Here is a 17,102-nt window from a genome sequence, read left to right on the forward strand (position 1 = left end):
ATCTACTTGAGCTAATGTACATCCTACTAAGGAGTGAAAGTGCTGTGATGGTGTGGTAAATACTTAGGCTAGATAGTCTGTCAAGGACAATCTCAAAAATATCTGTTCCTCCTCCCTAAATGACCCTTTAACATTTCTCTCAATTGATGGGATAAAGCTATTCTACTTCTATCTCCTACACAAAAGCTGTATTTTCTTTGTTGCTTCTGTGAGGAAGTGGCACCAGTTTTGTGACCATTTTTCATTAATCCATAAGGCCGCCCAGCCAGTCCCGTGACTCTCTTTCATGCCTTGCTTTATTCTTCAGGCACTTCATTACCAAATACAACAATAAGACAGAGCTGAAGTTTCCAAAGCTGCAATTAAGAAAGTGTCAGTGTCAACACTATGAATTCCCTTTTGAGAGGTTTATGACTGAAATGTAAAAATATACTCCCAGCTGAAAAACTTTCTTTTCAGATCTTGCAGTATGAATTGTGGTTATATTTTTTTAACAATTCAAAGAGCCTTTTAGAATTATAAGAAGAAAGTTAAACTGAAAGAAAAAAAGAAAAAAGGAAAAGAAAAAGGGAGGTTTTTATTCTAGTGGCTAACCTTCTCCTCTTTAAAAACACTGCCTTTGCTGGGGCCGGATTCAGAGAACTACTTTTCTCACACCTCTCCTCAGGCTTTTTTGTTACAGAAAAAAGGGCTGAACGTGTCACCTGATAATCATCTGTGACTGTGAGGTCCATATTAGTTACAGGAAATTCTGTTGTCTACCTGGAAGGTCCCGCTTTTGAGGTTTGAAAGTTGGATGGCAGAGCTGCTGATTCTGACAGTAGCTTGAATCTTCTGTTGTGATTGTGAGGGTGTCTGAGTACTCTTACTTCTGGTGTAGGAGATGTGCTGAGTAACAGCTGGTGTTTCTAAGAGTTACTGTTTTGTTGGTTTGGTTTTAAGGATTGCTTACTCCATCTCTGTGGCTGAGATTTTGTTACATCCAGCAATTTACGGAATTCAATGTTATGATCCGCACTGCAGCTATAATTTTCTTCCACGTACGTGTTTTCTTTCATTATATAATGACTCTTCGTCTTTAACAGGGAAAGTTTTATCAAGAAAGCCTAAGGTTATGCAAGAAATATTGGGAGTTGGTAGGTTTTAGTCTTCCTTCCAGGACACTGCTGAGGCACAACCACACTGAAGTATGTCTAGACCAAAGTCCGGTCACTTCGCAGCAGTCCTAACTTCTGCAGGAAAGTCTCTGAGTATCATAAAGATGGTCAACTCTGTGCCTGTGCGGCTTGTGGGTTGCTCAAGGGTGGTTCCTGTGCTGAAGCTATGCCGGACGACTGCTGAGGAGACTGTTGGTACCTGGCCAAGCGAAGCAGGACCAGGAGGGGCTGCTGAGGCTGGTATTTGCTGGAACTTAGATTCACTGTCAATGTAGCCAGATGAATCCTGGGTCCTATAGCTGGGATTCAGAGAATACTGTTATCTCCTGCTTGTAAAATGCCCAGGTTCACCTGCGCCCTTCAGCTCTCTGTGGTGCGTAGCTCGTGGCTTCGACCATAAGAACGTTTTGGTCTTAGCTTTTGTAGCTGGGGAAGTTGGTCGCTTGGCACTAGCATTCTGACACCGTTCATGTAATTTGAAAGGCAGCTTCAACATGAAGCACTGAAGGCTTTAAAGATCAAGAGCTAAAAATAAAGTACAGGAGAAACACCTAAACATGATGGATACATATTCTGCTATTCTGATCTTTTATCATCATGTGTCCTGTAAGATGTTGTTCTGTGAATTTGTGTCACACAATATAGAGGGAAGCCTTTCCCAGGTTTGGCATGAGGAAAAAATGTGAAGAGGCTTGAGGAAAATGGTTCATGAAATAGTGAACAATGACGAGATTGTAACGGTGACCTGTTTATTTTGCATTTAAAATGATCCACACCTTTCACAAGTACCGGGTTCTAGGCTTTTTTCCTTTTGTGGTGGTGTATTTTGAATGCATTCTTTAGTTCTGTTCCTGGTAAGTCATACTCATTTGAAACACTTTAGTGGTGACAAAGTTAGTTTGCTTTTGGGAAGAGTTTCCCAAATTGCTCCCACAACTTTTGCTGGATACAATGGATGTTTTCTTCTCCTTCTGACCTGAGCATCTGGGCAGTATTGCTGGTGGTGTTTGTTGCAGTACTTGTTGTCTCTACCCCATTCCAGATGTCACTTTGTTTCAGTAGTTTCTGCATGTATAGGGTGAAAATATTAGTAAAAAATAATGTTTGACTGCTGTTCATCCAGTTATAAAGCTGACTGAAATGATGGAAAATTTTGTTTCCTCTCAGTAGAACAGATTAGATTCTAGACTGTTAAAAGGCATGTCCTTTTCACTCCTTTGTGCCAGCTACCGGTGCTGGAAGGAGAGGAGATGAAGAGCTATCTCTGCCAGACTTAACCTCAGTGTTTGGGAAGCAGCATTTGGGACATGGGCTCTGCTGCTGTAACGTGGACCAGCCCTTGGAGAAATGGCCAAGAGCTTTCCTCAGGGAAAATCCGTTCCTTGCAGACACTGTACCGTCCCTGGCTTTGGTTTCTAGGCATTAGTTTTGTACTCTTCTGAACTGGCGTGACTTGTTCCCTGTGATGGCTTTGATATTCTGTCTGTGGATGTAGGAATTTTCCACAGCTTTATCAGGTAGGTCTGGGACAAGATCGATACCTCAAATGCCATGGCGGCCTCTGGGTTTGACCTGGAAACAGTCTGTTACATCCCATCACTGCTCTCCTGAATCCCAAACGGGGAAATATTTTTAGTATTGCCGATCGTAAGCTGAAGTGGTTGTGATTATAGGGGATCCCATAAAATGAAGTTAATTTTAACTTGAAAATTTAACTTCGGTGACGGTGAAGTTTTAAAGCCTTTTCCTAAACTCGCTCCCCCAAGGCACCCTTTGGTCATTTCACGATTCTCAGCTGAACCAGTGAAATTTCCGCTTCAGCTGAGCAGGAGAACATATAAATTTCAAGTGCCCGGAGAGCGGCCGGCCGGCCTGGCGAGGGGGCACACGGCGCCTCTCCTTCCCGCCCCAGGGGACGGCTGAGGGGACTGGGGACCGGGTCCCTGAGGAGACGGCGGCAGCGGGGAGCTCGCCTCGAACCAGCCCCGGGGGAAGGTGGAAAGGCGGGGACGAGGAGCCCCGGCCCGGGGTCCCCGCTGAGGGAGGGCAGACCCGGGGAGGGGAGGGCGAGCGGCCGCCGCCGGCCTGAGGCACCAAGAGAGCGGGGCTGAGGCACCAACCGCCGCCCCGGCTCGTCCGGCCCCGCGCGCCAGGAGGTGGCCGCGGCGGGAGGGGGGGGGGGGGGGTCCCGTGCCCCCGCCCCTTCCCGGTTGGGGCAGAAGCAGAAGTGGGAGCCCCGCAGAGGCGCGGCGGGACGAGGCACCGCCACCGGGACCGCCACCCGCCGGGGGCAGCTCCCCGCCGCTGCGCAGGTGAGAGCGTCCCCGGGGTGGTCCGGTGAGGGGAGGTGACCCCCGCCGGCCGGCTCTGCTCGGCCCCCCCTGCGGCAGCAGGTGCCGCCGGTGCTGGGGCGGCGCAGCCTCGTCCTGCGCGGTTTATCGACCCGGCGGGGATAGCGGCGTGAGGGAGGGTCCTGTGAGGGGGGACAGAGGGCTGTCGGCGTGAGGGGCTGGGTGAGAGCGCTGGGAGCGGGCGAGGGGCTACGGGCTGTGAGGGAGGGCCGTGCCCGGGGTGCGTGGCCTGAAGGGGAGCAGGGAGTCGGGGGGCTCTCTGAGGGGACCCCGCCACCCCGCACCTTCCCCGCACCTTCCCCGCCCCGGGCCGGGGTTCTGAAGAAGGCGGGAGCCCTTGGCGGTGTGGGTGTGCGCCTGACAGCCGCCCCGCAGGGCTCTGCCCAGGGGTGAGGGCCCCAGCCTGGGCCCAGGGCTTCAGTCCCTGGCAGGCCCATGGCAGGTGGGCAACCGTCTCGCTGCGGTTCCGTCCCCTGTTTTTGGCCAGACCGCAGGACTCCGAGGGCAGCCAGCTGTGTTACGAAGCTGTGTGCAGCGAGCTGTGTGTTGATTGTTATTAATTATTAGCATTGTGGTAATGACCTGGTGCTGTGCTGAGGCAGTGCCTGCTTCGGGGAGGTGATGTTGGACTCGATAATCTGAAGGGTCCCTTCCAACCTAGATAATTCTATGATTCTGTGTCCTAAATGCGTCTAAAGGTAGAGCTAGGGGAAGAGGATGCAGCAACCTTTTTGCCTAAGTGGAGGCTTCAGTGTCTGCAGCACATGGGAAAACTTAGAAATTGACCGGAGTCGAACTTCGGATTGCACTTCTTGGTTGAACTGCACCTGGAAAGCACCTGCTGTGTCATATGAGAGAAGTTACGAGTATGGATTCAGCAGTGCTTATCTGAGATGCTCTTTGTTAGCCTGTACCTTTATAGTTTGCCTTAACCACAGTTTTTCCTCTCTTTCTTTGCTTTATCATAAAGAGAGTTGAGTTGTAGACTGATTTTCAGATAAGAAGGGTTTGTTTTTGAAACTCCGAAGTACTGAAATGAAGTAAAACTAAATATACAGGTTTTTTTGATAGACCAAGTAGGGTTTTTTTCCATGTCCGTGTTTACTTGGTTACTTGCAGTGAGTCTTTCTGACTTTTTAGTCCAAATTAGTCAGGCTCTTCAATAAAGACAATATAGAAACTACTCTTACACAAACAGTAACAAATGGCCCCAATTCTGCATATGGTACAGGACATCATCAAAGTTTTGCTCCTGTAGTGCCTACAGTCAAGGGGAAATAGTCATCCATTCGTGTCTGTGTCTAAACTAGAGCTTATGATATGTTTCTGGACTTTTAGCTCATGTGTTAAATCATGTAAGTAGTGCTGTAGCCTACAATAACTCTTTGGTCGAAGAGCAGTAAGGCTCCTATTGCACATAAGGGTGTCTTGTAGCTCATGCCCCACTGATTTAGAGGTATCCTGATAATGGGATAATGAGGGTCATTATGGACTTTTGCTGCGTGAATGGGTAGAAATACTGTTGATTCAAATAGTTGTGCAGTGATGGGTGTAAGAAAGGCTGAGGGATGCCTGCGGGTGGGTGTAAGGAGATTCCAAGTGTTAAAAAGATTAGGTCTAATGTCAAGGGCTTCCATTAGTTCTTTTGGGAGGTGCAATGCGTTTTACTGTTAGAAAGAGCTCTTTGATGTTATTCTTAAACTGGAGCAGGTAGTGAAAACAGAACAGTCAGATTGATCAAATACTATGATATTCTTTCCAACTTTTACTGATGAAATAGGTATCCTCAGCTACAGTATTGTTTTATAGTAAGTTAAAAACTTGCCTTACGACTTAGAATTTAAGTTAGATTAAAACCACCGTTCACTCTGGTTTTGGAAGAAAGAGTTACTTTAAAAGGGGAAGTCCAATATATTATATTCAGCGGAAACTGTTTAAGAAGCCACCTCTGAGAGGCAGTTCCTTTGTGCTAAGGGACTAATCTCTCTCTCAAAAAAAGCTACATTGCCTTTTATTAAATAGCTGTATTTAGAAACTCCTTTTCATATTGTTTTAAGTCATGTTTCATTTTACAGCTACACGCTGTACTGTAAAAGGCAGAGCAGATGTGTATTTTGTTATAGTCTCTTGAAAAACTGTATACACTGAAAAGTTGGGGTTTTTATTATTGCAGTTAAGTGTTACTAAAGTAGTTAAACCTTGTTCCAAATCATGTCATGTGTATTTTATTACAATTCTTAATGAAAAGAGCCAAGTGAGAAGAGAAGGTTTCTTCGTCATGTTTATTTTATTACAAAAAGAGCCAAGTGAGAAGAGAAGGTTTCTTTTTTTGTCGGAAAACCAGAAACTGTACAAAGATTTTAATTTAGTTTTTTATTTTCTCCTCCTTTCAATTCTGTTATTACAAGTCATTGTAGCAAGACAAGATGACTATGGCTGTCCTGTCAGATGTGAGCTTGTGACAACTTAAATGATTATCTGATTAGTTCCTGGGAGTCAAAAAAATATTGGTTACGTTCTGGCTAAAATCTACCGTTGCTTACTAGCTTTAACAATTTGTCCGTTCCCGCTCAGTTGTGGGATTGTGTATGTGTTTTTCAGTATTATAAAGAAACGGTACTCCGTTTTCTTATTGCAATAACAAGCCTACAGCTTGTGGGATTGTGTATATGTGTTTTTCAGTATTATAAAGAAATGGTACTCCATTTTCTTATTGCAATAACAAGCCTACAGATAGTTGTGGGATTGTGTATGTGTTTTTCAGTATTATAAAGAAACGGTACTCCGTTTTCTTATTGCAATAACAAGCCTACAGATATTAAACATCAAATAACCTGTATAATGCTTTGCAAAACATGGCGTGAGACATGGTTCCTGCTATAGAGCACTTCAGGTTCTCTGTGCAATGCAGAAGAGGCCACCTTGCAGGTAGGAAGGGGCCTATTGTTTGTTTTTCTGTTAGCTTACCGAAAAACAGTGTTTATCAAAGTGGTAGAATTTAAAAAGGGGTTGGAAAGATTGCACTGGACAGCTTCAAAGTCAGATAGATTGCACTGCAAGCAGTTAGTGACATGATGGTGAAAGACAGTTTTGTGGTATTCATGAGAGCAGAAAAGAGCGCTCTTTAGTGAAGAGCAGGTCAGGAGATACTGACATGGGGTGAGGGGGAGGAGGGTTGGAAGAAGTTACGAAGGGGAAGCGAGAAGTGGCACGGTCGAATTAGCTATCAACACGGAAACTGAAACTGCTTGTGATGGAGAGTAGTGGACTGAGGAGAGGAAGAGAACCCGAGGAGGTGCTGTGCCCAGTGTCTGCATGTGCAGAGAGATTCTTTAAACCTGTCCTGCTCAGAGATGTGGTTAAGGGGAATGCTTGGGAACCGTGTGGCAGGAGCTCTTGCTACTTGTGTGAAAATGATATGCTTCCTTCTTTGTGCATGGATGAAAGAGCGGGTTCCGGGGCATCCTGTTTGTAAATAATCTTGCTGAAGAGTAATCAAGCTTGTAATTAGCTGTTTGATGCAATGGCTTGTGGGAGACCAAAGCACAGAAACTTGCTAATATATATGAGAGCTGCTGTTTATACATCTCTCTTTTGGCTGTTTTGTCCCAAGATTTGTCCTGAGTGTATGCACACAAATACCTGCCACCTGACCTGTGCATAAGGAAAAGGAGGCCGTGTAGGAGAAACACAGCCATGAAGTTTTAAAGGTGCATAAACTGAGAATTTTTACCATAGCCAACATTTGTTTCAGTATTTGTATTTACTTGTATTTTCCCCCCGTTTTCTTTACAGTTCCCAGAAAGGCAGTTAGCTGGTTTAAATTCTCCTATGGGTCAGAGTGTAAGAGTTTATGCAAGCTGATGTCATTATTTCTTGTGTTACTTTGTCGTTGGACTGCTAGGCTTCACTCATCAGCACTTCTTAGCTCCTCCTAATGTCATCTCCTTGATATAATATCAAGAAGACAGCAGCAGTGGCTGCAGAGCCTTTGAGGCTTCTCACATTTCAGAGGTGTCTTTGGGCAGCAAATCTGATGCTTCTTTGGTAATACAGGGCAAGAAGAAGAACAAACCTGCTGCGGTTCACCACGGGGACACCATGTTGGTTATCTGAAGATAGCATTGGGAATATATAAAAAAAAATAATCCTGGGAGCATAGAAAGATTTTGAGTATGATTCAGATCTGTTCCAAATTATTGCTTTTCTTGTGTTGATATCTAGATTGTCAGTATGTAGGACAAAATGGGTTTCCAGATATTTCTTACAGTAGTGGAAATTAAACTATTGTCAGTTTCAAGACCCCATGAGGTTCTTAGGGAGCATAATTCTACAAATACCATCAAACAGTACAGAAATTTTATAGGAATGATGATTTCTTATAAGAGCTACTTCTGTCTCTATGTCAGTTGGAGAAGATCTCCATAAGCAAAGGCATCTCACTCTGTATAAAAGAAATAACAGCAGATCTGATGCTTGAAAGGAGTTTGGTAGGGTCGAAGTGCGCATTCTTTGATAGAGGAGACTCCTGAAGTCAACAAATCATGATAAATATAGTCAGAGTTTGAACTTTAAAGAAGTCTGTCTTACTTTGGACCTACCAGTAACCGTTGCCATTTTCTCAGGAAAGAAATATTCTTGCTATTTGAAGGCTTCCGAGGTGCATTCTTACTTCTTAGTGCTATGAGGTACTGTTTTGGTAGAAGTGTGTTTGGACAGAATATGTGGTGTGCTTACTGTTTACATTTGATGTGCATGTCTAATTTGTAAGTGATATACTTGCTACAGGAAACCTGCTAGGTATTACAAAAGAGCATTCTCCTAATAATTGTACTAGGTAGCATTTTTGGCTGTCTAATCAAGAGTTGCTTGTGTAACCATCCCAGGGAGTAATCCTTCCTTGGATGCTGGTTACACTGGGCACAGAAGGTGGAGGCTTGGTAAGTGAAATAAACTGCTCTGGTCAAAGCGATTTGTGCAAGTGATTTTTTAGTTAGGAAAGAATGTAGAAAATATGTCAGAAAATGCCACAGATATACTAAATACTGCTTCTTTAGAAGAGGTTTATAACATAGTTCTGCTTTAATTTGAACACATTTTTTTTTACACTTTTCCAATGGGTTCTTTAGTTTTATTTAGACTTAAATGCTTTCTTTCTTGTGACCTAGATGTTATTTTCTCTGGCATTTCGGTACTTTGCATGCTTTGTATTTTTGCTCTTCTGTCCTTATTACTCAGGTATACTTACATCCAGTATTTCTTCCAGGTCTTTTTTCTCAGTCGGTTCCCCCTACCCACCCTGCCCCGCTTTTTTTCTGTTATAATGCTGAGACTTTAGACATGTGAATCTGTATTAGTGGTGATGGAGATGTACATGCAATTAAAGATGCGCATGCATAAAAGCATAGAGGGAGTTATGCCTCTTAACGTAATTTTTATGTATTTGGGCTAAACAGACCTTTGCTTACTTTATTTCAGTGTGGAAAACTGTGTTAGAAGCCTGAGGAAGCAGGTAGTGCTATGATGTAGCTAGAAGAGAGACATTGGTCTTGCTGAGAAATTTAGATCACAATTCATTGCGTGCAGCGGCTGCTCTGCCCAGCTCTTTGTTTTCAACAGATTTTGCAGCAGCATGCCACCAAAGTGTCACTGGTACTACCCTCTGTGAAGGCTGTTCATACTTCATTTCAGGATAAAACAGCAATGATGCTGTTAATGTTAGCCATGGATCTGCCTTGTATTTGAATGGGCAGGGGTCTCTATTAGGTAGCTTTAACTTACACAAACGTCATTTTTAAAGAAATAAAAGCACTGTTTTAAATATTGAATTTTCTCCCTTTTCTTTCTTTTTTCAGGACACTGAAAACCATAAAAGTTTGATTTAAAAAAAAAAAAAAAAAAGAAAAAAAAATGCACAATTCATTGCGTGCAGCGGCTGCTCTGCCCAGCTCTTTGTTTTCAACAGATTTTGCAGCAGCATGCCACCAAAGTGTCACTGGTACTACCCTCTGTGAAGGCTGTTCATACTTCATTTCAGGATAAAACAGCAATGATGCTGTTAATGTTAGCCATGGATCTGCCTTGTATTTGAATGGGCAGGGGTCTCTATTAGGTAGCTTTAACTTACACAAACGTCATTTTTAAAGAAATAAAAGCACTGTTTTAAATATTGAATTTTCTCCCTTTTCTTTCTTTTTTCAGGACACTGAAAACCATAAAAGTTTGATTTAAAAAAAAAAAAAAAAAAGGAAACAAAATGCCCAGAAAGAGTATGGACTATGGAGTGCTGCCGGAGTATGAGAAAAGCCAGATCAAAAGGACCTTGGAGTTGGGAACTGTTATGACAGTATTCAGTCTTAAGAAGAGTAATCCAGAAAGGAGAACTATTCAAGTCATAATGGAAACCAGGCAGGTAGCATGGAGCAAGACAGCTGACAAGATTGAAGGTTTCTGTGAGTATTTGCAAAGTGTACATTAACTTGGAGTCACTAATAAATTGATGTAGTTGTCAAATGTTGATTTAATGCACCTTTGTTAATGTAATGAAGTTTTTGGCTGAAAAGAGTTTGGTAATTTGCTGAGAATATTGTGAATTGTTGCAATGTAGGTAAAGAATCTTCTGCAGCTGGTTATTTAGGTACTAACACTATTTAAATATGATTAACTTGCTTTTACCCTATGCCCTGTTCTCAAAATTTTCATCTTTGAATATGATGGTGCTTGTGTTCTCTGAATTCTGTGTAGAGTGAAAGAGTTGCCAAGTTATGGCTGTTTCCTGCTCAGTGCAGATGTATTTCTCTAGATGAATAAGTAAAATGGAAATACCTTTCTTTAGAAAACTCTTTCTAGACCCAGGCCTTTGGTGTGGTAACAAGTGAGGATATACAAAGGCTAGGACATCTGCTTTAAACTGTTTCTGTCTTCATTGTGCGGCTCAAACCACACACTAAGTACTGGAGATATGACATTGACCTTCTGGAAGACTTGAGTCGCCTTGTACAAAAGGAATTTTCTAACAAAAATGAACTGGGGAGAAAGCTCTGTGGACGTTTGGCGTGCAGGGTTTCATCAGTGTATTAAAATGAATGCCAGCAACACGTGCTTCCTTCTGTGGGCCTGCAGAGAGCTATGCAAATGGCTGAAGGAAGCAGGTCGGGGCGAGGGGTGACTGCGTTCAGCCATGCTTGGGCTTCTTTTAGTCAGCTTGTGATTCCTCTATACACAGAGACATTTTAGATGCCCTAATAAGTTCTAAGATCATCTGAGGGAAATACTTGTAGATGCTGGCTACAAAGTGTCGGAGCTTTTTCTTTTCCCTCTTACTTAGTAATGGCATTTCTTTGTGTTCTGCATTGTCCTCATTTAAAACTGTTAAAGATAACCTAAACTTTACTAGGTGGGCTCTGGGACTGCTTGTGGGGCTCGTAATCTCAGCACCGTTCATCCTATGCCACCCATGTCATCGGTGCCAAAAGATTGGCTTAACTTCTGATGACAAAAGTTTTTCCCTTGAGGATTTGTGTGTTGTCTGTTTGTTTGTATTTTTGTTTCCTTTTTTTCCCCCCTGCTGTGCTTTGTATGTTGCAGTGTAGTATTAGTACTTCATCAGATCACTGGTGCTTTCAAGCCATTGTGTTTTGGTTTTTTTTGCCATGTATATTTCTTGGTATAGATACTAACTGTTGTTTCAGTGGAGCCTCTGTCATTGATTTCAGTAGGGGAAATTTGCTCCATTTCTTGGCTAAGAAGTGAGCATTGCAATAGTACTGCCCCACAGAGTCACTCAGCAAAAGGTTAGTGACTCTGATGCAGAATGCACGGGGTCTGGGGGTGTGAGGCCTATAAATAGGCCTGGTATTTCTGACTGTGTGTGAAATAACTTTGAGGTAATATTTTCACAGCCTAATATTAAGCAGCTAACTTACATGGCTAGTCTCACCTGTCTGCCCAGAGAGTCAGTTGAGAGAATGAAAGGCTCCTCCAGAGCAAAGTTTAGTTCCTGCTCTCAATTACTGTCTGCTGGAGTCTCTTGCTCTGGCCATTGACTATATAAAAAGCATAATAACACCAGCTTCCTAACTCTGAGGCAGTGTGGGGTTTTTTGTGCTTTGTTTCTTTCATCTGTACAGTTGGCTTAAGTATGGGAGTTCTATTGCAAAGCACTGTTAATGTAAAAATGTAATTTGAACTTCGGGAGGAATTTTGAGTGTAAAAGACAGCATAGAAATAAAGGAGCCCTTTTTTGCAGGGCTGTAGGTCTAAACCCCATGGTACTAGATCTGCAGCTGGTGATAGATACCATTGCCAGAAAAAATAAGCAAATCTCTTAGAAGTCTAGGGTGGACCATGGTCTTCCCTCACTACTTGCTGTAGCACAACTTGACTTGGAAGCTGCCTGGTGCTGGGGAAGGCATTTGGCAACTTTGATTACGTAGCAGGGGAAAGTGTGTGGTGGTGGGGGAATGCATTTTTCATCAAGAGATACCCTAGTGCGAGTGGGACCCAGTGTGACTTGGCCATGGATCATCTATCAATAGTTTTTATTGAGCATTGTACACTCGTGGCTTTGCAATTTAAGAACTACAGATCTTGGTAACTATAGTAGAGCTAAACTAACTTTTGCTTTATTAACACATGAGAGAAGGAAGCTTCAGTTTCTTTGTATGGAAGGAATTGATTTGCGTGTTTAATTTGTAATGGGCCCTTTTCTTGCAGAAACTAATTTATGCATGCTAGCTACATGACTGTGAAGCTGTGACTTAGCAGCATGATTTATGGCGGTGTGTTGCTCAGCGTGTCACTTCCTTATGGTTCTGCTGTGTATTTCTATTGTATACGTACCCTTTACGACCACGTGTGGGTCCCCGTGGTGGCCCTTGGGTTACACACACCCTGTGTTGTTTCTCACCACTTCCAACTGTCCCAGGCTGGCCGCACAATGGATGTGTGTTGTACATCCCCCTGGTATCTGGGGGTCACTTCTGCCTCCACATCAGCTACTCTGCAGGGCTGTTTCTTTGCTAGGATACCGAATGGCCTGCCAACAAGTGTACTGTCACAGCTGAGATAGCGGTGAACTGGACAGCAGTGAAAGGCAGAAGGGAAGGAAGGGGTGGCCAGGAGTAAGAGGTGCTTGTCAGTGCTCTGCTAAGAGACATGTCTGTGCAGCTGGCACCTGGGATTTGCTGCCTGAGAGTACATTTCAGTGCTACCAAATAAAGCCTCCCAGATTTCCTCATGTTGTGGTATAGACATTTATATGCACATCAATAAGTGAGGGCCCAAACAGGTTAAGATGTTTAAGCTTGTAGAGCAAGTAGGTGGCAAGCTGTAAATCTCCAGGAGGCTGATCCATGATGGATATTTCATTCTTTATCAGATGCAAAGTGCTCTAAGGACAATTATTAAGGGAAAGTTTGTGGTGACTAGAGTTTGATTAGTCACATATGTTTCTGCATACTTTTCCATGAATCTTTGTGTTAAGTGATGATTCATAGCCAGGAGAATTTATGCTCTGAGAAATCCACGGGGTCTTCCTTGAATGTGCAAGTGTGTGTTTCTCTGTAATACAAGCATTTTCCATGAATCTTTGCGTTAAGTGATGATTCACAGCCAGGAGAAATTATGCTCCGAGAAATCCACGGGGTCTTCCTTGAACATGCAAGTGTGTGTTTCTCTGTAATACAAGCATACATTTTTTAATCTTCATTATTGTATTTTGCGAATTTTATCCTGCAACATGTTTTCCCTGAAATTAATGTTTTCTAATATTGTTTTTAAAATCTTTCCTGAATTGACCTGCCAAAGAGAGCAAATTTTGGTTCCGTGCATCCTTTTGGCTGTTAGATACATTGGAAACTTAAAAAACCTGACACCTGAATTATTACTTTTGAAAGTGCCTTAAATTCTTAAACATAGATGGGGGATCTTTTTTTTTCCATAGGTTAAACAGCTTAGTCATTTAATTAGTAGAATTGTTAATGCCGATGTGGACTTCCTCTGTGGTGGAAAACTTATTTTTTTCCCTTTGGAGAAGATGGTATCAAAATTTACAGCATCTATACCGTTCTGGGTGAAGTAATGAGTATCTACGTATTTTGTTGAGGAGTGTGAATTGAATGCTGCTTCTTGCTCCAATGTTAGACTTAACCTTGCTAATTTCTAATAATGACTTATTTATTTTCTTTTTTTACTCCTAGCAGAATATCTCTCTGAATTTCCTTACTGTTTCAGACATAAAGTAATAAATAAGCGTAACTCACATTGAAAACTCCAAGTCCTTATTCTGTCATTTTCTTTCTGTATTCTGAATACTGTTAAAAGCCAGTATGTCATTGCAAAAGTGAATTCACTTCTTGCTCTTTGCGGAGTTTCTTTTCAAAGGAACGTTAAAATTCACCTTTTTTTCTGTTATGAAATGGCGGTATTTCAGTTGCTACTCAGGGGATCTTTGTGTAAGTCTTCAGCTGAGTATTTAGAGCTTGGTTTCCGTGGTCAAATGAAAAAATGAATGTGTGTAGCCTTTAAGCTGTTTTCAAATAATTTCTTCCCTTTAGCAGCTTGGTTCTGCAATGTTTAATGCTAACTTAGAACGACCAGACTTCCTGTCATGGCCGGGCAGCGAAACGGGGATGGAATGAACCTCACAGACCTGAGCACCCCTAATGTGGTTGAACAAAGTGAATGCAAGATGTCGGTACACCAGTTGCTTTACCCAAAGTCAAAATTTCATGTGGCAACACTTTTGGTTTGTTTTGTTGCATGGAGTAGAATCTAAACTTTTATGGGCACATGTTTAAAATTTGCCATATTCTTATCTCATTTTGTGAAAGTGCCTTTGAATTTTTAATATGAAACCAATAGCCACTGGGGATGGATGGCCCCTTGAATTTAGAGCTCAGACTGGGAAGGGCTTTACTGAGCAGTGAGAAGTTATTAATTTAATGGTAGTTTGTTGTTAGTGCACATGACAGCTCTGTGTGCCCTGATTACTTATAAACCTCTGGGTTTAAAAGATGCACTTCTCTAAAGCTTACGTCAGTCAGTGTCACAGCTAAATCCCCAGAGGACCCCTTGGAAAGGTAGTCATGTGTGCCTTCTCAAGATGTACCACACTGTTTCTCATGTTCCATCCTTTTAGCTGTGTTCTCAGATAATTTTGTGGCTTACCTTTAATGACTTCATTGGGCCACTGAATATCTCACTAAATTTCACTGTTTGTATGAGGTGAATTACTTTCCATGCCACATCTGTACTGTCGTGCTGCAGGAGATTTCTGCTTTCTCTCAGAGAAGGACATGTTTCTTTGCTGCTCTGAATAAAACAGGCTTTTAAGGCACATCTTGTATAGTTAATCTTTAGTTCTGCAGAAGTGAGAACAAAGCCATTGTTCTCACTAACCACCATGAAGTACATTTGCAAAAGGACACTAAAGGCTTTCTTCATTCACTGGGTGCTCATTTGCATCTAGCCTGTGTTGCAGGGGGCAGTCTCTGCCTTCCTGAAATGAAACCTTCTTTGGAATATTTTGTAATGCAAATTGTTGAAAAAACATGTAGATTCTGAAAACTGGTTCTTAAATGCAGAATGTTGCCATATATATACACACACACACATGAAAACTTGAATGTATTCGTATAGAGGATGCCCACCTGATGTCTTGGTCCACAGCACTTAGGTGATCAGAGTCCCTTATTTTCCTCTCTGAAACGTTACCAATAGTTTCCCTTTAGACTTCTTGAGATTTAGGAAAATACCTGCTGAAGTAAATAATGCTCATGACCTGAGTTCCAGTTCTAAGCCTCCTTTGCATATTTCTGTAGGCTTTTTCTTCTCCTCCATTAAGTACATAACTCTGAGCTCTAATCAACTATTGTTTGTGGCCACCGACACTGAAAGACTCCCAGGGACTTTGAATCGGAAGTGCAATTTTATGAGACAGTGTAGTCCATCATGCCAGTCTCACCTGAAATTTTCCACCATTTATCAGACTTTTCTGTCAAGGGTACCTTGCTAGGTTGACAACCTCTAAGGTTTTCTGACTTATCCCATTTATATACAATCTGCCTGACTTTCCAGCCTAAAATTACCTGATTTGACCAAAGCTGGTCTATGCAAACATGCCTCCAAACGGTGGATTTACATGGGCACTTCCAGCTAACAGAAGGTGTTCTGCTCTTGGCATTGGCTGGTTTTAAGCAGGGTGCTTTCCCTTACCCACTGGTCTGTTGGTTGATGAACAATTGTGCTCCCAACCAGAGACGGGTTTTGCATGAACAGGGGTTGGACAGAGGCAGAACTTCTCCCTTTGACTAGCAGTGCTGGTTTGGAATGAGGAGCACAAGGGGTGTTGTGTACAACAATGTAGGTTTTTTTGCCGTTCTGTTCGTGTCGTTCTCTACCTTATGTCTTGTCTTCTGCTCAGCTTGCACAGCATCTCCTGTCATGAAATCTAAGCTCTATTTTACCGTCTGCCTCTAAGTGTAGCTGAAGGGAAGGTAACAGCAATTCATATCTGTAAGTGCGGGACTAAATGTGATCACTACTGCCAGGTTATTTGAATGGAGATCAGTGGAGGTGCTGAGGATCAAAAGTTTATTGTTAAGTGTATGGCAGTAAAGATCTCTGGCAGGCGCTTTGGAAGGCACTGAGCAATTAATCTGTGCAGTCTTTGGAAACTAGCTATGTGGTAGGGTAATGATCCATTCAATTAGCTCATTTGCCAAACAACACACAACAGTGGGAGCTGAGGTTCAGCAGCTTCAGGCTCTGAAGTGCCACAAATACTGCATGTCCAGATCAGAGCCTGAGACGGGATGGTAATTGAAGGTGCCTCGGAGTCCAGTCTTGTTAAAGAGCCACTTGCGGGAGTTGTCAGAATCAATAGGTGACTGATGAGGCTGCCAAGGAGATCCTTTTAACCTGCGGAAATAACCACACAGAAGAGTGGATGAAATGTAAACTAGTATTGTACGGTTTTTAGAGTGGCACTAGACCTCTAAGCTGTTTGGCTGGAGACTGAATGTGTTGTGAGTGTCCTCCTTGTCTTGCTGGGTGTGCGTCAACTTCTCTACAGGGCATCCTTTGATTTATGTTTCCTTGGGAAGTGCATTAATCTTGCACAATTTTATGGAAATCGCAGTTGCAAGCCTATTGGATTTGTTCTGACATTGCAAGCTGTGTGTGTCCAGGTCTGTGCTTTTTTTCAGGAGCGTCAGGCCCCAGGAATACCTGTCTGTGAAGCCGGGCCAGGATGCTGCTCTGTGAGTTGTAGGTGGGATTGATAAGGAGGAAGGCTCCAGGACTTTGAGGCAGTAAGAAGACACAGTGTCTGAGGTGCTGTGCTTGTAGTTCTGGCACAGGCATGAAGCTACATTGTAATTGTTCAGATTGTGCTATAAAAAGTTCACAGTAACTGCGTAACAGCCAAATTGGTACAGTAGATTTTCTATTCTGAGTCTGAAACATGTTGCAGTTTTTTTCTGGCCCGTTCCTTTCTCCATTCAGTTGGGATCAGCCATTCTGGACTTAGTGGGCATCGTGTGGAGGGTGCCAGGTGACTCCAACCTACCTATAACATATATTATATCTTTCT

At 42.8% G+C, this 17,102-nt stretch overlaps 1 protein-coding gene across 1 annotated transcript in view; it reads left to right on the top strand.

The window, feature by feature from the left end:
• Positions 1-9,721: 9,721 nt before the first annotated feature.
• PLCG2 (phospholipase C gamma 2) overlaps positions 9,722-17,102 on the top strand; it is a 51,855-nt gene continuing 44,474 nt past the window's right edge. The window contains exon 1 of the mRNA XM_014942591.1: positions 9,722-9,960. Coding sequence (XP_014798077.1) covers positions 9,765-9,960 — 196 coding nt within the window. The 5' untranslated portion in view covers positions 9,722-9,764. The remainder of the gene's footprint in view (positions 9,961-17,102) is intronic.

Source organism: Calidris pugnax, unplaced genomic scaffold (genome assembly GCF_001431845.1).
Source record: "Calidris pugnax isolate Ruff unplaced genomic scaffold, ASM143184v1 scaffold28, whole genome shotgun sequence".
NCBI classification, from domain to species: Eukaryota; Metazoa; Chordata; class Aves; order Charadriiformes; family Scolopacidae; genus Calidris; species Calidris pugnax.